This window comes from Sus scrofa, chromosome 14 (genome assembly GCF_054392235.1).
Source record: "Sus scrofa isolate SSC_HxYL_T2T_F1_AM1 chromosome 14, Sscrofa_HxYL_maternal_Yorkshire_Landrace_v2.0, whole genome shotgun sequence".
NCBI classification, from domain to species: domain Eukaryota; kingdom Metazoa; phylum Chordata; class Mammalia; order Artiodactyla; family Suidae; genus Sus; species Sus scrofa.
The window spans coordinates 82,076,554-82,099,378 of record NC_139396.1 but is presented as its reverse complement, the minus strand read 5'-3'; the positions used below and the strand labels follow the sequence as shown (position 1 = coordinate 82,099,378).

The following is a 22,825-nucleotide window of genomic DNA, read 5'->3' as shown; positions in this document are numbered from 1 at the left end:
GGGCCAGAGTGCCTTGACATTTGCATTCAGTGCATTTTCCATTTCCATTTTGAAACAGGGCTCCACTGGTGCAAGTTAGTCTTCGGGTGGATGTAATCGTATGGAATGGGGATTGTTGTAGTGAAAAGCTTCCAGTGCAGGGTGGACAAGGCCAGTGAAATCAATCTGAGTCAACAGGGTGAGGAGTTTTTCAACTGCATTTATCCCTGAGAGGTTACCTAAGACCCCTGCCATGATTGGTGCTATAAGGATGCAAAAGAAATGTGACGAAGTCCTCTACCTCAAAGGCCTGCAGTGCTTTTAGGTCCCAAACATTAGAGGAATAGGTGTAACAAGGGACCAGCTCTGATCTGCTCCACAGGACTCCTAAGCCCAGCATCCCCCACTTAGAGGAGTGGGCCACTTACTCAGACCCCTGCAGTCACTGGCAAAGCTGTGGCTAGAACCTGAGCCTCTGGCTCCCAGGCTAGCTCTTCACAACGTGCCCTGTGTCCTACTTGTCCCTGAGACGTTGGCCTCTCCTGCCACCCTGGACCTGTTCTCACTCGCTCACCCCCTCTCCCCCCAGTAGCTTTAAATGCCTAGCCCTTTCCGTTGTTCCAGACACCCATCTGCTTTCCCAACACCTCTTCTTGGTACTTGCGGCAGCCCCGACATTTCTGTACTTCCTGGCGCCAACCCCCAGCCCAACGACTTCCCATGTTTCTTGTGGGTGAGTGCACCCCATCCATGAAATTGATTCCTCTCACTCTCCCTCCATCCCTGCCCCCTTGGGCCTCCTGGCCTGTTCTTTGTCCCCTCCAGCCTCTCCCTCACCACGGCCATCTTGATGGTTCCAGGACTCAGGTCTCACGTCTGGGAGGATCTCGCCACTTCCAGGACTCCCTTCTCCTCCCTTTCCTTCTGTTTCCTTGTTTGTCTCGTCTGGTCCTCCTGGACTCTGGGGAGGGCCGCTGCTCAGCACGCGGGGGCTGGGCTGCCTGGTCCCCCCTGCGCCCTCAGCACATCCGTAAAGTCCAGAGGCAGCCGTGGGTGGGGGACCAGCAGAGAGCAGGCTGCCAGGCATGCAGCAGGTCTGGGGTGCTGTGCACGGGCACCTGGTCAGCAGCCCCAATGAAAGAATTCACAGCTCCTGCTGTGCTCTGGGAAGGGAGTCATGCGCTGCTTTGCTTTAATTTTGGCTGTTTGGGTGGTGGACAGAGCTGTCTTCAAAGGGCAGGGCAGTAGGATAATTGAGACCCTGGGCTCCAGCACTCACTTCCCTGGGGTTCAACTCTAGCCTCATTATGTACTTTGTGGGGTTTAAGTGTTTGGTGCCTCAGTCTCCCCATCTGTAGAGTGGGGTAATAATAGCACTGTAAGGTATCTGATGATGGTGCCTTACCCGGTTACCCTGGAGGGTAGTAATAGCACCGTAAGGCACCTGGTTATGCTCTGGGTATGTCAGAGAGTGCCGGCGGGGGCTCCTTTTTGCCTTCTTCCTCTCCCTCCCTCCCTTCTCCTTCCTTTCCCTCTTCATCCTCCCCTCCTCTCTCCCCCCCTTTTCCTCCTCTTCCCCCTCCTCTTCTTCCTCCTCCCCCTCCTCCTTTCATTCTTCCTCCTCCATCTCCTCTCATTTCTCTCTAGAAGCAGGTAGTGAACATTATAACTCGAAGGTTTTAACTTGGAGTCTGGAACAAAATAGTCCTTTGTGAATGACTCCTAGAAACGCATTACTTATTTTTATAAGACTGTGAGAACCAGGCTCTTGTAACTTGATTCACAGTGAGCCTGGGCTGCCCTCCCCATTGTGATTTATAAAAGGCCAACTTCGCTGCTTTCCTGCTGTGTAACCTGGTCAATTTACTAACCCTCTCTGACCTTCTGTGTCCCCGTTGTAAGATAGGAATTATGAAATGGCAGGCTTGTTGCTGGGGTGAGAACGAATCTGTGTGCAATGCCCAGTGTACAGCAGGTACTCCTAAATAGTGCTTAGCATCATATCACCTGCTGGGACTTTGAGGTGGCTGCATTATATAGCAGGCCCTCATCTCGGCCTTAGTTTTAGGTTAGGCACGGTTCATGGGGGTCAAGGAAGACCAGTTTTCTTTGTGGGAAGAAGGAAACATCTATTTCTAAGAAAACATTGATGGTTGACTTCCACATGTTGAGTGGTTGAACACTACTGTGTGGTGGCCCCCCCAGAAGCGTTCACTTTTTCTTTTCTTTTCTTTTTTTTTTTTTTTTGTCTTTTGTCTTTTTAGGGCCACACCTGCGGCATATGGAGGTTCCCAGGCCAGGAGTCTAATCGGAGCTGTAGCCTCCAGCCTACACCACAGCCACAGCCACGCCAGATTTGAGCTGCATCTGCTACCTACACCACAGTTCACAGCAATGCTGGATCTTTAACCCACTGAGCGAGGCCAGGGATCGAACCTCATGATTCCTAGTCGGATTATTTTCTATTGCGCCAAGACGGGAAGTCCCGTTCACCTTTTATTTTTTTTTTCCCATTCACTTTTGATTTTATTCAAGTACGAGGTTAAATAGTGTTACCCATTAGCCAGTGTCTGTCATAGGTCAGATGCCTGTGGGCAAAAGTTTTTAGCCACAAAATGTTTCGGGCAAGCTACTACAAAATAAAAATTAATAAGCTTAATGAAACGTCTACCCATTGTGGCTCTGGTAAGTTCATTACTGGCTGGAGTCACACATTTCCTTATATTTTGAAGGCAGAGAGGTCAGATTCTCTCATTCCCTTGCATTTGCCAAGATTGCCACAAAAGCTTTGCTGATAGTAAATTGAAAGGTTATTCATAACCAGATCATCCCAAAAGCTAAATTATAAATATCCTTCAAAAAGACCTAACATCTTACTCCACAGGTTAAATATAGGTTGCCCAGACTGGGAGAGGGTAAAGCAGGGTAAGAGATAGACAAGAAAGCAATAACAGTTGTGCTAGATGTTTAAAATGGATTGGAGAATGGATCCTGCACCCAACTCTTTGAGCTGAGTCCCAGTCCTTGGTAAGTGAGCATCTTGTAAACCCTCTAGGGTTTAGATGCAAACCTGAATTAAGGGGAAATTGAATTTCTGCCTCTCAGAGAAATGAGAGCTAGAGATAGATTTTAATTTTACCTATAGAAGAATAAAGTGCTTTTTGACATACCAATATCTATCTATCTATCTATCTCCTTTAAAAATTTTTTTTGGAGTTCCCATTGTGGTGCAGTGGAAACGAATCTGACTAGTATCCATGAAGATGCGGGTTTGATCCTTGACCTCGCTCAGTGGGTTATGGATCTGGCATTGCCGTGTGTCATGGTATAGGTTGCAGACGCAGCTCAGATTCTATGTTGCTGTGGAGAAAGCTGGCAGTTGCAGCTCCAATCAGCCCCTAGTCTGGGAACTTCCATGTGCTACGAGTGTGGCCCTATTAAAAAAAAAAAAAAAAAAAAAAAATTGCAGCAAAAAGTATTTAAATTGGGGTACAGGTGCATTTTAGTACATTTGTTGTAATGTGAGTATGATCTTTAAAAGTCACGGTATTTGGGTCACCTGAAGGCACTGGGCTTTCCTCACCAGCCACTGTACCTGCCGGGAGCCCCACCACTTGCCCAGGATGGCCTTGGCCAGATAAACCAGGTTCATTTCAGCACAGAAGCACTCAAAGGAAAAGCTGGCCTCCAGGAGAGGAGGTTTAGGCCCCATTTCTCTTTAATTACTCTACTTTTTGAGTGAAAATGAAGATTACTGCTAGAGCAGCTTGCATTTGGGAAAAAATGTATGATGTGGCCCAGCCTCTGAGTATCATCCTTCCCTCAGACCTTTGTGGCATCAAGAGACAGGTGTCTACAGGGGTCAAGTTCTGCACAGCGCAGCCCTTGCTGGTCTGGAGCAGAACTGGTGGGGTTTCTGCTCAGGGAGGGCTGAGCGCGGTCACCATCCTGGTAGCATCTGCTCAGGGAAGTGGCTGGGTGACAGTGCTTGGCTCAGGGAAGTCAGTGTGGGAAAATGACTAGCCAGAGGGTATTTCTGATTTGGATTATGTACAGAAACCTTTTTTATTTTATTCACAGAAATCAGATCCCAAATGGTTGAAAATATATTTATCTCTGTGGTCGTGGAGTTGTTATTTAGTTTGATTAATGTTGATGGATTAGAGAAATTGTTTCTGCAGATGAGTTGAATAAATCCTGCCAGAGCTTATATTTTATTTTGGTTTCATATTAAGCCCTTAATTTGAACCTCTGTCCCGCTGGCAGTCCTGTTAGAGTGAGCACAGCTCGGCCACCCTTTCCCCTTCCCTGCGCTGTGATTCAGGGGAGTTAAAGACATCATTGAATAGCCTCTGAGGAGGCTCCACGGCCCCAGTGGAGACTGTGGTCCTTGAGTGTCCTCAAATGGAAGAGGCCATCTGGCAGGCTACCCTGATCTTAAGGGTGTTGATGGAACCCCCACTGAATGCTCTGGTTCCTCCCCTTTCCCATCTCTTTTCCCCGTCCTCACACATCCGCAGAGCCCTGTTTCCAGGGTATTTTTTCCCCCTGGATTTGCGATAGGAATAGAAAATGGAGAGGGAGAGGCAGAGCCTTTCTTGGAAAGGTCATGGCCATGCTCTGTCCTTGGCGTCTCCACCCCTGTGCAAGTCTGGGATGAGGACTCTCATTCATGGCCGTGTCCCCAGGGCGCCCTCATATCAGCAGACCAGTGTGTATGGAACGATGGATGAAGGTGTGCTAAGAACCTGTCAAGTCACCTGCTGTCTTTGTTTCTCCAGGAGGACTGGAATGAAATCGATCCACTTAAAAAGAAAGACCTTCATCACAGCAATGGGGATGAGAAAGCACAGAGCATGGAGACCCTCCCTCCAGGTACTGTAGCTGCCCATGGGGTCACAGTGTTGGGGAGGTGGTGCTGGGTGGCCCTGGGTGGTGGGGACGTCTTCTTGTCCACTGATCGTGAATGTGGCATTGGGAGCCTGTTGCCTGTTGGGTAGAGAGTGGATTTCACGGGGCAGCTGGAGGCACTGCACTGGAGCAGTGTTTTGCTACCTTTCTCCAAGCCTATTAGTGGCTGGTGAGATCACTTTACGGAGGTGACCACAATTTCTTGAAAGAAAAAATAGAATAAAGTGAAAAATACAGGATGGTATACATTTGTTCGCGATCTTTTTTAATGAGCTTTATTATTATTTAGAGCAGTTTTAGGTTCTCAGCAAGATTGAGCAGAAAGTGCAGAGGTTTCCATATGCCCCCTCCCCCTTCCACCCAGGATCCATGCCTCCCTCCTGGGTGATACATTTGTTACAATCAGTGAACTACACCGATGCATTGTAACCACCCAAAGTCCACAGTTTACTAGAATTCACTCATGTAGTTGGTGTGCATTCAATGACATGAAGCCGCTGCTTGAGTGTCACTCAGAATAGTCTCTCTGCCCTAAAAGAGCCCCTGTGCTCCACCTGTTCATCCCTTCTCCCCCGAGCCCTGGCAGCTGTCTCTAGGGTTTTGCCTTATTCCAGAATGTCACAGAGAACCAAATAGTATGTAGCCTTTTCAGACTGGCCTCTCTCACTAAGTAATGTCCACTGAGTGTTAATCTGTGTCTTTTCATGGCTTCATAGAACTTTGGTCTTTATCACTAATAGTATTCTAGTATCTGCATATTTCACAGTTTATGTCCATTCACCTACTGGAGGACATCTTGGTTGCTTCCAAGTTTCAGCGGTCAGGAATAAAGCTGCTATAAACATCGGTGTGTAGGTTTTTCTGTTGATTTAAGTTTTCAGTTCATTTGGGTAAATATAAGGAATGCCACTGCTGGATCATATGATAAGAATACATATTTTTACAAGAAACTGCCAAACTGTGTTCCAGAGTGGCTGCACCATTTTGCATCCCACCAGCAATGAATGAGAGTGCCTGTTGCTCCACGTGCTCACCAGCATTTGGTGTTGTCACTGTTTTTTATTTTGGCCCTTCTAATAGGTTGCAAATGGTAGCTCATTGTTGTTTTAATTTGCAATTCCCTAATAACATATGATATCAAGTATCTTTTCATACATTTATTTGCCATCTGTAAAACTTTGTAGAAGTGTCTGTTCAGATTTTCTGCCCACATTTTAATCGGGCTGCTCATTTTCTTATTGTTGAGTTTATGTATTTTTGGATAGTAGTCCTTTATCAGATATGTCATTTGCAAATATTTTCTCTTAGTCTGTGGCCTGTCTTCTTATTCTCTTGACAGTGTCATTCCTAGAGCAGAAGATTTTTATTTTAATGAAGTTTAACTTTATCAGTTCTTTCGTAGATTATATACCTTTGCTGTATCTAAAAAAACATCACCACACCCAAGGTCACCTAGATATTTTTCCTATGTTGTCTTCTAGGAGTTTCATAGTCTTGGGTTTCATATTGAGGCCTGTGACCTGTTGTGGGTTAATTTTTGAGAAGAGTTTAAGATTGTGGGCTATATCTAAGTTCTTCTTGTTTATTTGTTTTTGCATGTGGACGTCCAATTGTTCCAGTATTATTTGTTGAAAAGGCTGTTTTTGTTTCATTGTGTTGCTTTGCTCCTTTGTCAGAAATCAGTTAAGTGTATTTATGTGAGTCTATTTCTGGGCCCAGATTTCTGTTCCATAGTTCTGTTTGTCTGTTCTTTCTCCAGTACCACATTGTCTTGATTACTGTAGATTTATTATTCGGTCTTGAAGTTGGGTAATGTTACAACTTTTAACTTTGTTTTTCCCCTTCAGTATTGTGTTGGCTTTTCTATTTTTTATTTTTTGTGTTTTTTTTTTTTTTTTTTTTTTTGGTTTTTAGATGGAGATTCCCAGGCTAGGGATCAAATTGGAGCTGTAGCTGCCAACCTATGCCACAGCCACAGCAACACACGATCCGAGTCATGTCTGTGACCTACACCACAGCTCACAGCAATGCCGGATCCTTAACCCACTGAGTAGTCCAGGAATCGAACCTGCATCCTCATGGATACTAGTCGGGTTCATTAACCACTGAGCTACAATGGGAATTCCTGTTTTTTGTTGTTGTTGTTGTTTGTTTTTTTTTTGTATAAACTTTATTTTTTTAATTAAAATTTTTTTTTTTTCTTTTTACTGCCTCATTTCAGTCATATGTAAGTTCTAGAGTTAGGGATTGAATTGGATCTGCAGCTTCCAGCTTACACCTCAGCTACAGCAATACTGGATCCAAACTGCATCTGTGATGTACACTGTAGCTTGCAGCAACACCAGATCCTTAATCCACTGAGTGAGGCCAGGGATTGAACCTGTATCCACATGGAGCCATGTCAGGTCCTTAACCTTACTCAGCCACCACAGGAACTCCTGTATAAACTTGAGAATCAGTTAGTTTATATCTACAAAAGAACCTTGTGGGATTTTGATTTGAATTGGATTGAATCTATAAATCAAGTTAGTAAGAACTGACATCTTGACAATATTCAGTCTCCCCTTCATGAACATGGAATATCTCTCCATTTATTAAGTTATTTAAAATTTTTTTCATCATCGTTTTGGCCGTAAATTTTGTACCTATTTTGTTAAGATTTGTACTAAAGTATTTTGGTTTTTTTTTGGGGGGGGATGCTAATGTAAATGGTATTGTACTTTTAATTTTAAATTCCACTTGTTCATTATTCATTGATAGGAAGGCAATTGAATTTTGTATATTTACCTTGTATCTTGCAACCTTGCAATAATTACTTCTCAGTTCCAGAAATTTTTAATTGATTCTTTAAGGTTTTCTATGTAGACAGTCATGTCACCTGCAAAGAAAGACAATTTTATTTCTTCCTTTGCAATCTATATTATACTTTTGTTTCCTTTTCTTGTCTCACAGTATTAGCTAGGACTTTTAGTATGATGTTGAAAAGGAGTGGTGAGAGAGGACATTTCTTGCCTTGTCCTGATTTAGCAGAAAGCTTCTAGTTTCTCACCATTAAACTGAAGGTTTTTTATAGATGTTCTTTATCAAGTTGAGGAAGTTTCCTCTCTATCTCCAATTTGCTTAGAGTTTTGGTCATGAATGGGTATTGAATTTCATCAGATGCTTTTTCTGTATCTATTAATATGATCATGTGATTTTTCTTCATTAACTTTTTAATGTGGTAGATTGCATTAATTGATTTTCATATGTTGAACCAGCCTTGCATACTGGGATAAATCCTATTTCGTCACATTATATTGTTCTTTTTTATACATGGTTAGATTCAATTTGCCAATATTTTATTGAGGATTGGTTTATGTTTTTTTTTTTTTTTTTTTTTTTTTTTTGTCTTTCTGTCTTTTCTAGGGCCGTACCCATGGCATGTGGAGGTTCCCAGGCTAGGGGTCTTATCGGAGCTGTAGCCGCCAGCCTACACCACAGCCACAGCAATGCAGGATCCAAGCCGTATCTGTGACCTACACCACAGCTCACAGCAACGCCAGATCCTTAACCCACTGAGCAAGGCCGGGGATAGAACCTGCAACCTCATGGTTCCTAGTCGGATTTGTTAACCACTGAGCCATGACAGGAACTCCAATTTATGGTTTTCTTTGTAATGCTTTTGGTTTTGTTTTTAGAGTAAAGCTGACCTCACAGAATGAGTTAGAAAGTATTCTCTCTGTTTCTGTCTTTTGGAAGAGATTGTAGAGAAGTAGTATAATCTCTTCCTTAAATGTTTGGTACAGTTCACCAATGAACCCAACTGGGCCCCATGCTCTTTGTTTTAGGAGGGTAATAATTATTGATTCAACTTTTAAAAATAAATACAGGCCTATGAAATTGTCTGTTTCTTCTCATCTTAGTTTTGGAGATCATATCTTTCAAGAAATTGGTCCATTTGTCTAGGTTGTCAAATTTGCAGGCATAGAGGGATTCATTTATTCCTTTATTCTCCTTCCACTGTCCATGGGATCTGTACTGATGTCCCTTCCTTCATTTCTAAAATCTTAATTTGCGTCTTCTCTCTTTTTTTGTAGTTAGCCCAACTAGAGGCTTATTGATTGGACTGATCTTTTCAAAGAACTAGTTTTTAGGTTTTTTTCCCCGTTTCTTATATTTCTGTTGTAAATTTTGCCATTTATTTTCTTCTGTTTATTTAGGATTTATTCTATTCTTTTTCTAGTTTTCTTTCTTTCTTTCTTTCTTTCTTTTTTCTTTTTTTTTGTCTTTTTGCCTTTTCTTGGGCTGCTCCCGTGGCATATGGAGGTTCCCAGGCTAGGGGTTGAATCAGAGCTGTAGCCACCGGCCTACACCATAGCCACAGCAACGTGGGATTCGAGCCGCATCTGCACCTACACCACAGCTCACAGCAACACTGGATCCTTAACCCACTGAGCAAGGCCAGGGATCAAACCTGCACTCTCATGGTTTCTAGTCGAATTCGTTAACCACTGAACCATGACGGGAACTCCCTTTTTCTAGTTTTCTGAGGTGGATGATTGGTTAGAGGATTGACTTTAGATATTCCATCTTTTCTCATATTGATTCAGTGCTCTAAGTTTCCTGCCAAGCACTGATTTTACCACATTACACAAATTTTGATACCTTTTATTTTCATTCTTATTTATTAGTTCAAGATGTTTTTTAATTTCTCTAAGATTTGTTCTTCAACCCATGTGTTATTTAGAAATAAGTTGTTTAACATCTGGGTATTTGGGGATTTTCTTCCTATCTTTCTGTTGCTGACTTTTAGTTCCATTGTGTTTCTGAAAGCAGGCTTTCTATGGTATCTCTTCTTTTAAATGTGTTAAGGTGTGTTTGATGGCCCAGAACATGGTCTGTCTTGGTGAATGTCCCAATGAGCTTCAGATGAACGTGTATTCTGCAGTTGTTGGATAGAGGATGAAGTAGTCAGTAGGTGTCCATCGTACACTTGGTTGATGTCTGGTTAAGTTCAACTGTAGACTTACTCATTTTCTGCCAGCTAGAGCAGTCCATTTTGAGAGAAAAGTGTTGAAGGCTCCACCTTTTCCTTGCAGTTCTATCAGTTTTTTGTCTCCTGTGTTTTGATGCTCTTGTTAGGCACGCACACATTAAGGATTATTGTCATTTTGGTGAGTTGACCCCTTTTTCATAAGTATTGCTCTTTTCTACCCCCAGTAACTTTCCTTGGTGTGAAGTTTGCTCTGCCCGAAGCTAATGTAGCTCCTCCTGTCATCTTTGATTAATATTAGAATGATACCTCTTTCTCCATCCCTGTACATTTAGTCTATATGTGTCTTTATATTTAAAGTAGATTTCTGGTGGACAACGTGTAATTTCTTGTTTTTTGATCCATTCTGACAATCTCTCTCTTTTAATTGATGTGTGCATGTCTACCATATTTGTTATTCTTTTCCATTCCTTGCTCTTGTTCTGTGTTCTTATTTTTGTTGTCCACTCTCTTTCTGCCTTTTGTAGTTTTAATTGATATAAAATATATTTTATATGATTGCATTTTTCTCTTTTTTCACCTTTTTTTTTTAACCTAGTGGTCACCCTAGAATTTGCAATTTCAAACAATAGTCCTGCTTCACAGTTAGTGCAGGTATCTTAAAGAAATTACGAATTTCTCCCTCCCGTGTTTTGTATCGTTGTTGTAACTCATATACATAAGCATATATAAGTATACAGACTCCAAAACACAGTTGCTATTATTTTGAGCAAACTGTTATATGTTAGCTCAATTAAGAATAAGAAAAATTAAAGTTGCTATTTTATCTTCACTTATTTCTTCTCTGATGCTCTTTCTTTCTTTGTGGATATCTGCATTTCTTACCTAAATGATTTTCTTTCTCTCTGAAGAGCTTCTTGTAATGTTTCTTGCAAGGCAGGTCTACTGGGAATATATTCCCTCAATTTTTGTGGTCTGAGAAAGTCCTTATTCCCCCCCCTCCGCCTCTTTTTTTAGAGATTAATTTCACAGGGTATAGAATTCTAGATTGATGATTTTTTTCCTCTCAAAACTTTAGGTATTTCACTGCACTCTCTTCTTGCTTGCATGTTGTCTGAGGAGAAATTGGATGTAATTCATATCTTTGTTTTTCTAAAGCTCTCCCCCCTCTCATCCTCTGTCAAGATTTTTTCTTTTATCAGTAATTTTGTACATTTTGAATATGTTATCCCCAGTAACAGGTTTTGGGTCTTTATCCAGTTTGGTGTCCTCTGAGCTCCCTGAATCTGTGGTTTGGCATCTGATACTGAATTTAGGGAAATTCTTAGTCATTACTGCTTCCAGTACTTCCTTTCTTCCTTTTTTCTCTCTGTTCCTGGTATTCCCATTACATGTGTTACACCTTTTGTAGTTGTCCAGCAATTCTTGGGTAAACTGTTTTGTTTTTCAGTCTTTTTTTTTAATGTTTGCTGATCACTTTGGAAGTTTCTGTTGTCATATCTTCAAGCCCTGAGATTCTTTCGTCAGCCATGTCAGGCCTCCAAATGAGCTCATCAAAGCCGTTCTTCATTTCCATTAGTGTTTTCGATCACTCTCATTTTTTCTTTTAATTCTTTCTTAGAATTTTCATCTCTCTCTTTTTTTCTTCTGTCTTTTTAGGGCAGCACCCACAGCATATGAAAGTTCCTAGGCTAGGGGTGGAATTAGATGGAGCTGCAGCTGCTGGCCTACACCACAGCCACAGCAACATGGGATCCAAGCTGTGTATGCAACCTACACCACAGCTCATGGCAATGCCGGATTCTTAACCCCCTGAGTGAGGCCAGGGATCAAACCCACATCCTCATGGATACGAGTTGAGTTTGTTACTGCTGAGCCATAGCAAGAACTCCTCTCTGCTTATGTTTTTCATTTGTTCTTCCATATCGTCTACTTTTTTCATTAGAACTCTTAATGTATTAATCTTAGTTGCTTTAAATTCCTGGTCTGATAATTCCTACATCTTGCCATGTTTGCGTCTGTTTTTGATACTTGCTTCAAACTATGCTTTTTGCCTTTTAGTATGCCTTGCAATTTTTCCCTAAAAGTCAGATACAATGTCCTGCATGAAAATAAGCCCAGTAACCAGGCCTTTGGTGATGTGGTGATAAGGTGTAGGGGAGGGAGTTTTGCTGTCCTTATGTGATAGATCATCTTAGTCTTTTAGTGAGCCTGTGCTCAGGACCGTCACTGTCACAGATTCTTTTCCTCTTTCTTCCTTCTCAGGGGATGGTTAGAGTGACTGGACCTGGCTATTTCCCTTCCTCTGGGTTGGTTAGGCTCTGATAACAGCCCAGCAGGTCAGGTCCTCTTGAGGGACAGTCTTGTTAACAAAAAGTGCGCTGGCCATTTCAAAAGGCTCCTCTCCCCGACCCCACTAGAGGCTTGAGAGGGCCTTTCTTCTGTAGCCACCATGGGAACCCTGGTTGAGCTCCTGGAGGTAAAATTCATGGAAGTGTGGGGGTCCCCTGACTGCCCCCTGGGGTTCCTCCCAGGCTCGTCCACATTGAGCCGTTCATCCTGCAGCTCGGATTTCCTTGCCTAGGCTCCGCATCCACAGAAGTTGCTGCTCTGGGAAGGCATGATTCCCTGTGTTCACCTGCTGGTCTTCCCAGTTTTTGGAGCAGTGGTTTGCTCTGTGTCCCTACTTCTCTGAGGGGTCTGAGAGAAGCTCTTGACTTTGCAGCTTGTTCAGTGTTTTCCATGTTATGTTGGAACTGTGACTTTGGCCTCCTTACATGCAGGACTGGGAATGGAGGTTGATTCATGACATTTTTGCTTTGGTGATGACAGGTCCTTTGTTTCTGGGGTCGGCTGGCCTCCTTTGTTATGCCCTCCACATGTTTTAGTGGCACTAGACTGGGGAGTGCGTGTGTGTTAGACATCTCCTTTCCCCTGATTCCCGGCTGAGTCACAGCCCCTTCCTACATGAGGTAGGCATTACCCACACAGTGAGGCGCATCTGAATAGAGTTAGCTAGTAGCATTTCTTTATGATAATAATAGAATGTGCTTCTGCCATGTGGACTAATGAGAGACTTCCTGTGGGTTGTCCTCTATTAACAAAATAAAGTGTTCTAGTGGATTTTAAGACAGAGGGAGAAGCCAAACTTAGGGTGTGTACTAGACGTAATACTCAGAGTCATACTCTGCAGTTAAAGTTAGTGTGGCATTGACCTGGGCTTTCACATCCTCAGCTGTTAGACAGCTGACTTTCTCATCTTCAGAGAGATAGGAAGGTACTAATTTTCCTCTACTCTGAGTTATTACTAATAACTTTTGTTGTGTGCACTCTGTCATTTTATTTTGCCCTTATAGGACTTTATCTTCTTTTTTGGTTGAAACCTCTTTTGTTGCTAAGCCAGCATACACATGGTTTTTTGTTGTTTTTTTTTTTTTCCCTTTAGAAACTGTTTTGTTGTAGTTAAGAAATACGTTTTCCCCAAGAATGCTGGGTATAGCCAGAAATCTGTGGTCTGCAAGGAACCACTGGTCATAGCACTTTGTATTGTGCCAGTAGGCTGTTTGGGAACTTGGTGGCTTCCTGTGTTCCAGGTGTTGGTGTCTGGCGTTTGTAGTGGATGGGTGGGAGGAGGCGATACTAAGTGAATATAGGAGCCCAGTGTCTTTCAGCCTCAAAACCCTTTTGGAGGAGTTCCCTTGTGGTGTAGTGGTTTAAGGATCTGGCATTGTCACTGCAGTGCCTCAGGTTGCAGCTGTGGCTCCGGTTTGATCCCTGGCCTGAGAACTTTCACATGTTGTGGGCACAGCTGAAAAATGAAAGCCTAGAAATGAAGGAGCCAGAGGTGAGACAGCAGTGATGCCCCGACAATGGCCTCCAAGGTGTTTTTTTTTTTTCTTTCTACAGCTGCACCTGTGGTACATGGAAGTTCCCAGGCTAGGAGCTGAATTGGAGCTGCAGCTGGTAGTCTACACCACCGCTACAGCCACATCAGATCCTTAACCCACTGAACAAGGCCAGTGATCAAACTCACATCCTTACAGAGACACGTTGGGTCCTTTACCAGCTGAGCCACAATGGGAACTCCCCGGCCTCCAACATTTTTTAACCACATGCCTTATGAGCAAAAGTATTTGACTGTAGATGGCCCTCCTCCAAATGGTGTTTACATACTCACAGATTCTACACGTCACCATAGTAATCCGTTGATACCTCCTGAAAGCTGTTTTAAATGAGATTCTAGAAAGCATTAGGAAAAATACCTGAAAACGTCTCCTGTTTCCTTCCTGCACCAGAAGATGGTCGTGTGTGGGCCCACTTTGGATGCCACTGCACTTGGTTGGCCATGGACACAGAAGCCCAGAATACCATTTTAACTCCCATTTCTTTTTTTTTTTTTAATTTTATTAACATATAGTTGATGTACAGTGTTGTGTTAATTCCTACTGTAAAGGAAAATGACTCCGTTATACATATACACACATTTATATATTATTTTTCATGTTCTTTTCTGTGATGGCTTATCACAGGATATTGATGCAGTTCCCTGTGCCCTACAGTAGGACCTTGTCCTCTCTCCATCCTCTATACACTTGTTTAGCTTGACATCTTATCCCATCCCTCCTACCTGGGGTCGAGTCCGAGGTAGAGCTTCACTAAAGCATGTCCGCAAAGTAGTCATCACCAAAGGAGGCCCGCGGCTGGGTCCTGGCCTTGGTTTCCTGTCGGAAGCACAGGCCAAGTTCTGCGCAGAGCCTGAGCGAAGCCAGAAGCTCAGAAGGGTTTCGTGAGCAGGTGCAGAACTGCAGGTGCGGCCCAGAGCCACAGCGGTGGCTTTTCCAAGACCCATTACTTCCCTTCATGGTGCTTCCATTGAAACCTCTTTCCGTGGAAGCCGCCTTGAGATTGGGGCGAGAGGCCTGGCTGGCTGAGTCTCCAGTTTTACTTCTTTGGGGTCTGTTGTGGTCTGGTGAGACCAGTGTGGCGCTGTGACTTACTGTGACTTCACCGAGGTGACGATGGGCATCTGTGAGAGCTCCCCATGTTCAGGGGTCATCACCCAACGAGGCCTGCGTGCCCCTCTCAGCAGTGCCCTCTTCTGGGTCACAGCAGCTTCCAGGGCACAGGGCTCTCAGCCAGTCGGTCTCAGGAAGGAGGGCGGCCAGTCCTTCTGAGCATGGTGGCGGAGCACTGTGGTCCGAGTGCGGTCCTCCTGAAGCCCAGGGCTTGAGGACAAGTCTGGCAGCCTGGGAGCTGACGAGGGGCCCCAGGCTCAGTGCTGCACTGGTTATTGACCTTGGAAAGGTCAGCGAGCACTTAGTTTCACTTCCCTCATGTGTAAATCAGACACACTTTCTGGTTTGGACCCCCGATTCCCTGGCCTCCCTTGCCGTCTCCCCCTTTCCTTTGCCCCCCCTCCCCCCTCCTGGTGGGATCTCCCCACCTTGCCGATGGATTCAGAGTACATCTGTTCTGTATCCTCATCCCACATTTCAGGTGCAAGTGGAGGACTCTTGCCCTGCGATTCTGGGATCGTTGCTTCAACTTTAGCATCATGTTTCCCAGATGGAACCACTGAATTTTTTTTCAGTGGTGATTTTCAAGGTGGTGTTTCACATAGAGTATTTGTCAGTTTTTTGTTTTCTGAAAATCTGTCTGATAGAGGTGAGTTTTACCTTTTTTTTCCCTGGTTGCAGAAAAAGCTCTTGGATTTGAAAAATTAGTTTCTGCACGTAATTTTCCCTCCTGTACCCTCTGCACTTGTCTCTTTGGCATCTCTGACCTGCCGGGGAGCATTGAGGTAGAAGGGCTGGTGAAGGAGCTGGCCAGCCAGGGCTGGAAGGGCTAAGGTGTGGCTTTAAGGATGGCTGTTGATTGACGTTCTTACCAGGGAGTCCCCAACCTTGCCAGACGTGGCCTTTGGGAGCAGATTTTCTTCTTACCTTCATGATACCTCCGTGTCATTCTCGTGTTCACTAGTAGTAACCTTGGATGAGGGGTGAGCAGGTAGGGAGAGTATTGAGGAGGAAGAGCAGTCCTGATCAGGTCTAGGGGCCTCTGGGGGGTCCCCCCACCCTTGGCTGTGTCCCCAGCCCTTCCCCACCTGATGTTGCTTCATCACCCATGACAGCTGATTCTCCAAACAGAAAGTGCTCATGTTCACACAAAAGTGAAAGAAGTGGGAATGGCGGGAGGCGTCACAGGACTGAAATCGTGGGTGTGAATCGCCCCTGATGCTCCCAGCTTTGAGCCCTTCTCCGTCCCAGCTGACCTTCCTCTTTTGGAGGGATGGCATGAATTCCAGCACTGTGCTTTTAAAAAAATAATTGTAAATTATATGTAACACAAAATTTACAATTTTAACCATTTTTAAGTGCATGGTCCAGTGGAATTAAGTACATTCACATTGTCCTGCATCCATTGCCACCATCCATCTCCAGAACTTTTTATCTTCCCAAATGAGACAATGTCTCCATTAAACACTGGCTCCTACCCCTACTCCCCAGGCCCCCGCACCCACACCCCTACCTTCTGTCTCAGTAAAGTTGACGCCTCTGGGCGCCTCATGTACGTGAGAGTTGAGCGGTGTCTCTTCTTCTGTGACAGGCTTATTTTCCTTGGTGCAGCGTTCTTGGCGTTTGTCCACGTGGTAGCACCTGTCAGCTTTCCTTCTTTCCTAATGTTGAACCTTGGTCCCCTGCATGTCTGCCATTTATTTGTGGAATCTAATAAAAATGATACAAAAAAACCCTTATTTACAAAACAGACTCACAGGCATAGAAAACAGACTTATGGTTACCAAAGGGGAAAGGTGCAGGGGATGGACTGGGGATTTGGGATTGGCACATGCACAGCATTGTATGTGGAATGGATGGTCAGTGGACCTGCTGTACAGCACAGGGAATTCTACTCAATATCTCATGAAATCTATGTGCGAAAAGAATCTGAATAAAAATGGATAGGTATACGTATACCACTGAATTACTGCTGTACAGTGGAAATTAACACATTGTACATTAACTATACTTCAATAACAATTTTTGGTTTTTTCTTTTCTTTTTAGGGCTTCACCTGCAGCATATGGAAGTTTCCAGGCTAGAGGTCAAATCAGAGCTGCAGCTGCTGTCCTACCCCACAGCCACAGCACTCAGGATCCGAGCCACATCTGCAACCTGCACCACAGCTCATGGCAATGCTGGATCCTTAACCCACTGAGCGAAGCCAGGGATTGAACCCACGTCCTCAGGGATACCAGTTAGGTTCTTAAACTGCTTAGCCACAACAGGAACTCCCTAAATTTTTTTTTTTTTTTAAAAAGCAAGCAATACGTTCATTATAGGAAATTCAAGAAGTTCAGATAAGCAAAAATAAGAATATCAGGTCCATGCATAAGTCTCCCTCCCCTAAATTGCTGCTGTTATTCTCCCACCGCCTGTTCCTCCAGACGCATCCTGGCCTTGGGTCTGGGTGCGCTTTCCCATGTGGCTGGGGTGAGCTGGCTATCTGTGAGCCTCTCATGGGCACCCAACACAGGAGGCCTCAAGTCCTGACACAATCTCTGAGTCAGCTCCGGCCTTTGGGCCCCTCTGTCCCCACGTCCTGTCCCCATTATCCCACATTCAGAGTAAAATCTTTCCACCAGTAATTAGAAAAAAGTAGCAAATGGAGTTCCTGCTGTGGCACAGTGGGTTAAGGATCCAGTGTTGCAGCACTGCAGCTCAGAATTGATCCCTGGTCCAGGAACTTCCATGTGCCAAAAAAGAAAAAGAAAAAGTGTTTGAGTCGCCTTCTAGGTGGGTGACATTGCCAAACACCTTGGGGCTTAACTGGGATGTCCATCCACACAGGCTTCTCTCCCTGCAGCCGCACCTCGGGGTTCGCCCCAAGTTTCCTGAAGGGCCTCCTCCCCTTCCTCCCAGGTAGCTACAGATTTTTCCAAATATGGTACCATGCTGTTCTTTACTTGCTTCTTCTTAGGGTAATATTTCACACCTTTTTAGGTTCTTAAACATCTACTTTTTTTTCTTATTAGGGCCGCACCTGGAGGTTCCCAGGCCGCATATGGAGGTTCCCAGGCTAGGGGTTGAATCAGAGCTGTAGCTGCTGGCCTGTGCCACAGCCACAGCAACGCAAGATCAGAACCACATCTGTGACATACAGGTAGTGAGGCCAGGAATTGAACCCACATCCTTAGGGGGACAACGTTGGGTCCTTAACCTGCTGAGCCATGATGGGAACTCCAGTTTCTACATTTTTAATGATAGCAGTGTGTCCATTACCCATAAACATACTGAACTTTTCCTGTATTGTAGGACATAAATAGATGGTTTCCAGCTATTATCTTTATATGGAGGTCTTATAACTCTTTATATGTCTTTAAATATGTCCTTGAAATACATTTGTAAAAGTGAAATTGCAGGGTCAGTGGCAATGCATGTGTTTAGGGATTTTTTTTTTTGGTTGGTTTATTAATTGCCACATGGTCTTCTAGAGGCGGCCTGTTTCCTTGTACCCTGGCTAACATTGAAACACGCATCTTCCGTTGTCCTTCGCCCATTCCAATGAGTAAAGAAGCCAAACCAAGGACATGGATCAGTAGCCAGGAGAGGGATGGAGCTCTTGAAACAGGGTTATCCTGACCTTTGCTGGTTGAACGATTCAGATAGCATGCAGATAAGTGTGCGGTCGCCTGCCCAACCACGCCCACCCACCCCACCCAGAGTATTTTGTTCCCTTCCGGGCACAGGGTTTTCAGAGATGCTCGTAAATTCGAGTAGGTCCAGATGATGGTGACTCAGATGGGGAGGAGCCAGAAACAGCGTCCGATGGGGAGCATTTAAGATAAATGGGTGTTTTTACAAAGGACTGAAAAGGGCGAAATGGGATCGTGATGCTCAACTATTTGAAAGGCTGCCATGCAAAGAGGCTAAGGCTAATTTTTTTCTTTATATTTGGGACTCCAGAGAGCGGAAGCTACAGGGAAGCAGTGTTGCTGTAGAAGAACGCCGGGGCCAGCAGCTCCAGCCAGCTGGCTGTTAGGGGTTAATGAAGAGATGGTCACACATGTGTACAGGGGTGACGTACCTATGTCTTCTGATTCCACCAGCACATGATGTCAGCCTTCAGGAGACGGCCCCACGTCCTCCACTCAGATTCCATGATGCCAGAAATTGGACCGGCCGGGGTGGCTGGAACCCTCTGGCCAGGCACTCGTGGGGGGACCCTGCCCTGTGGAGTTAGCTGCAGTTCTGCCCACTTAGATGTGTGTTGTCAGCCACAGTGGAAGGAACACAGATGTGGGAAGAGAGGGACCTGGGTTTCCATCGTTTCACAGGTTAACTTCTAAGTCCATTTCTCTGTTTGTGGAAACAGCAAAACTTTCCAGGGAGATGGTACGCCAGGCCGGGTCTGTATGGAACAGCTGTCCTGGTGACACTGGGAGACGCGCCTTCTTTCTCTCCTGCCTTGTAGGTATCAGCCTCAATTCTGGTTAGTAGGGTCACGTTGATGCTTTCACTAATATTTGGGATGAAAAACCATGTTCAACAAACTCAATTTACTGCAGTTAGACACTATCACATATAAAGGGAAAAGGAGTTTCTGCTTAAAATTTGGAAACGAAACATGTATATGAAGATTCCTTCATTTCAAGGTGTAGACTTCATAATGCAACTTAGACCTTGTCGCAGTGGGTTTTGGTTATTTTGACGGCACAAATAATTTTAAATAGATTAAGAGAATTTACCCAAAACGTCTAATTTTCTTCTTATATTTTCTTCAAACTAGCTTTAAATCGCTTCTTTGGAATTCCCATCATAGTTCAGCAGTTAACGAACCCGACTAGCATCCATAAGGACACGGGTTCAATCCCTGGCCTTGCTCAGTGGGTGAAGGATCTGGTGTAGCCGTGAGCTGTGGTGTAGGTCGCAGACATGTCTTGGATCCCGAGTTGCTGTGGCTGTGGCTGTGGCATAGCCGGCAGCTATAGCTCTGACTGGATTCCTAGCCTGGGAACCTCCATATGCCGCGGATGCGGCCCTAAAAAGACAAAAAAAAAAAAATCACTTTTTTGAAAAAAAATTTTTTTTTTTTTTGGTCTTTTTAAAAAAATTTTAGGAGTTCCCATCATGGCGCAGTGGAAATGAATCTAACTAGGAACCATGAGGTTGCAAGTTCAATTCCTGGCCTCGCTCAGTGGGTTAAGGATCCTGTGTTGCTGTGAGCTGTGGTGTAGGTCGCAGATGCAGCTCAGATCCCACTTTGCTGTGGCTCTGGCGTAGGCTGGTGTCTATGGCTCCAATTGGACCCCTAGCCTGGGAACCTCCATATGCTGCGGGTATGGCCCTAAAAAGACAAGAAGACAAAAAAAAAAAAAAAATGAGTTACATAGGATCCCTTAATTCAGGAAGACGGTTTCTCATGGTGAACAAGATTTCCCGTCATACCAGATATCCAGTGACAAATCATAAAGTATTATTTACATGTCTTTGTCATTTAAATGGATATATTTGTAATACTGGCCCTGCCTCGGTCTTCTCTTTCATGGTGTAGCTTTCTGAACTTCGAGAGGAAGAATATGAGGAATTTTCTTTTTTGAAACATAGTAAAATTATATTCATCTGAGATCCACTGAGAGGTTAAGATAAATCGGAGCGCTTTGTCCTCTGATTTAAAATTCATTCTCTTTGCCTCGTTGGCTGCTTTCCCAGAAGAGGCTCTCTGTTCTCATGGGCTGGCTTTCCGTTTGCTCAAGCTGTCCTTCCCGGGAGGATTGCAGCGCAGATGTGCAGCGCGGCTGTGATGCCAACACAGAATCCAGACGTCTCCTGCCCCCGGCCCCGGCCAGCGGGACCCACACCAGCAGGGCCTCCCACCCTTGCTTCCCACACCCACCGGTGTGGACGACGAGGCTGTCCTCAGGGTGTGTCTGCAGGGTCCTACTCTGTCAAAGGACTGTCGCACTGAGAGGTGTCTGATTGGAAGGCCACGTGTTGCCATGTGTTCTGTGGTGTGCATCCTTTGAAAGTTCATTTCCATAAATTTCCATCATTGTTTCTTCAAATAATGAGGTTCGGTAAAAACAAAACTTTTAAGCAAGAGATGATGTTTAAAATTTATTATTATTTTAAAGTTAATTGAACATGTCATCCAAAGGCCAGCCATTCCTGAGTATAGAAACGACTTTTCTAAAAGATAAGTGGAGGACAGATTATGAGAAGCCTGGAATGAGCTTTTCATGGCAGTGATGTCCTGAGGGCTGCTTGGGGCCCTGCATGAGCCCACTTTGCCCTGACCCTGCAGGGCACAGAGCTGAGGCCCCTGACCTCTGTGCTGTGCTGCTTGTACTGTGTGTGGGCGCTGTGGACCATGAGGGCTCTGCTCCCCAGCTGGACTCCGCTCGAGGCATGTGGTGCTCTTCCCAGTCTAGTTAAGATGGATGGAGGCTCATTAAGATGGGCAGCAGGGGAAATCTGAAAACTCAACTAAGAAGAAGATTCTGGAAAGACAGCTGTACCGTGAGGCCTGTTGGGCGGGTTAGGGGACAGAGAAGAAAGTCTGGATTCCAGGAGGAATCCGAGCAAAGGCGTGTTCTCCGGGGCAGCAAGGGTGACATTCAGCAATGGGAGAAGAAATCTGGGCCCAAGGGAGCAGTGTGTGGGAACCGCGGGGTGGGCAGTGGGTAGGGCGTGTCCTACCAGGGGACATGGACAAGAGTGGCAGGTAGTTTCTTCCCAGGCCCCACCTCAGGACCCTTTCCCCGCAGGGGGTCCCTACAGGAGCTGGTCAGGCCCTTGTGGAGGGTCCATCTTTTCTGCAGGCCCTGGTGCCTTTTTCCCAGGGGCAGTTCTTGGGGCCCCAGCCTCTCCATGCCTCTGGACTTTGTGTGTCATGCTGGAGGGGTGGCGGGCGGTTAGGGGGCGGTCACACTGCATCCTTTCCAGCTCTCCAGCTGGACCCCTCAGGATGTTGGGTGAGAGGCACCCTGGCTTTCTCTTGCTGGGATCTCGGTCCTTCCCTGGACTGGCCTCTGCTCCCTTCAGGCCAAAGGGGAAGAAGAGGAGGCTAAAGTGACTGTGGGCCCTGGGTCTCTGGGAGCATCCATGGAACAGGCGGAGGCTGTAGGTGTTGCTGAGGTCCCAGGCTTTGCAGACTGCGGTTTGCAAAAGTCATTTGATGTGTGCTGTGTGGCAGGTTCCAGACTGGGAAGCGGAGAGCTGTGAGTGGACAGTGTCCTCAACAGGTGACCAGGGGAGGAGCTGGGGGCACGGGGCCCGCAGGAAGCCATGCTGTGGTCTGGCACCCAGCAGAGGGGTGCAGAGCTGATCATTTCCATTTGGTTTCCGTCCTTTCTGTTTTGATCTCAGTGTCCAGACTGGAAAGGGTACCATGAGGCCGTTAGGAGGTAGTCAAGACCAAGCAGATAGAGAGACACCGAGAGCTCATCTCAAACTGCTTTAAATGAACTCGTCTCTGAGTCCAGAGCATATCCAGATAGGGTGTGGCAAGGGCCTGCAGAGCATCCCTGGATAGGGATGTGCTGGCAGAGCAGGGCAGATGGCAGTTAGAGGCAGGCGGCCGTGAGCTCTGCTGCAGCAGAATTTTGAATTGTTAGTTGGAGGGATGAGGTCCTTTGACAGTAGGTGGGTGGGAAGGCCATTGTCAGGATGGAGCACATGTGAGGAAGAGGGAAGAGGAAGGCCCTGAAGAGAGGCTGCTGCTGGGGACACCAGGGAGGCTTCCTGGAGGAGGTGGCCACGTTGGGAGCAGCTTAGTAGGTACAGGAGTGGAGCAAGTGAATTGAACTGGAACAGCCCTGCCTCCCAGCATCACGGTTTCTCATGTGTGAGCACACACATGTGGGCTCTGGGCTCTTGGTGGACAGGGGAGAGGGCAGTGGGGAAGACGTGGTTTAGTGAGTTCACAGGTCACTGTGGAGGGCCGCGGGGCAAGGCTGACCACAGA

At 45.4% G+C, this 22,825-nt stretch overlaps 1 protein-coding gene across 3 annotated transcripts in view; it reads left to right on the top strand.

Moving 5' to 3' along the window:
* Window positions 1-22,825, top strand: part of GALNT2 (polypeptide N-acetylgalactosaminyltransferase 2) — a 179,893-nt gene that overhangs the window by 89,503 nt on the left and 67,565 nt on the right. For all 3 annotated transcript variants that reach the window (XM_001927774.7, XM_021073538.2, XM_084996883.1), the window contains one exon: window positions 4,761-4,854. In XM_001927774.7, coding sequence (XP_001927809.5) covers window positions 4,761-4,854 — 94 coding nt within the window. The remainder of the gene's footprint in view (window positions 1-4,760; window positions 4,855-22,825) is intronic.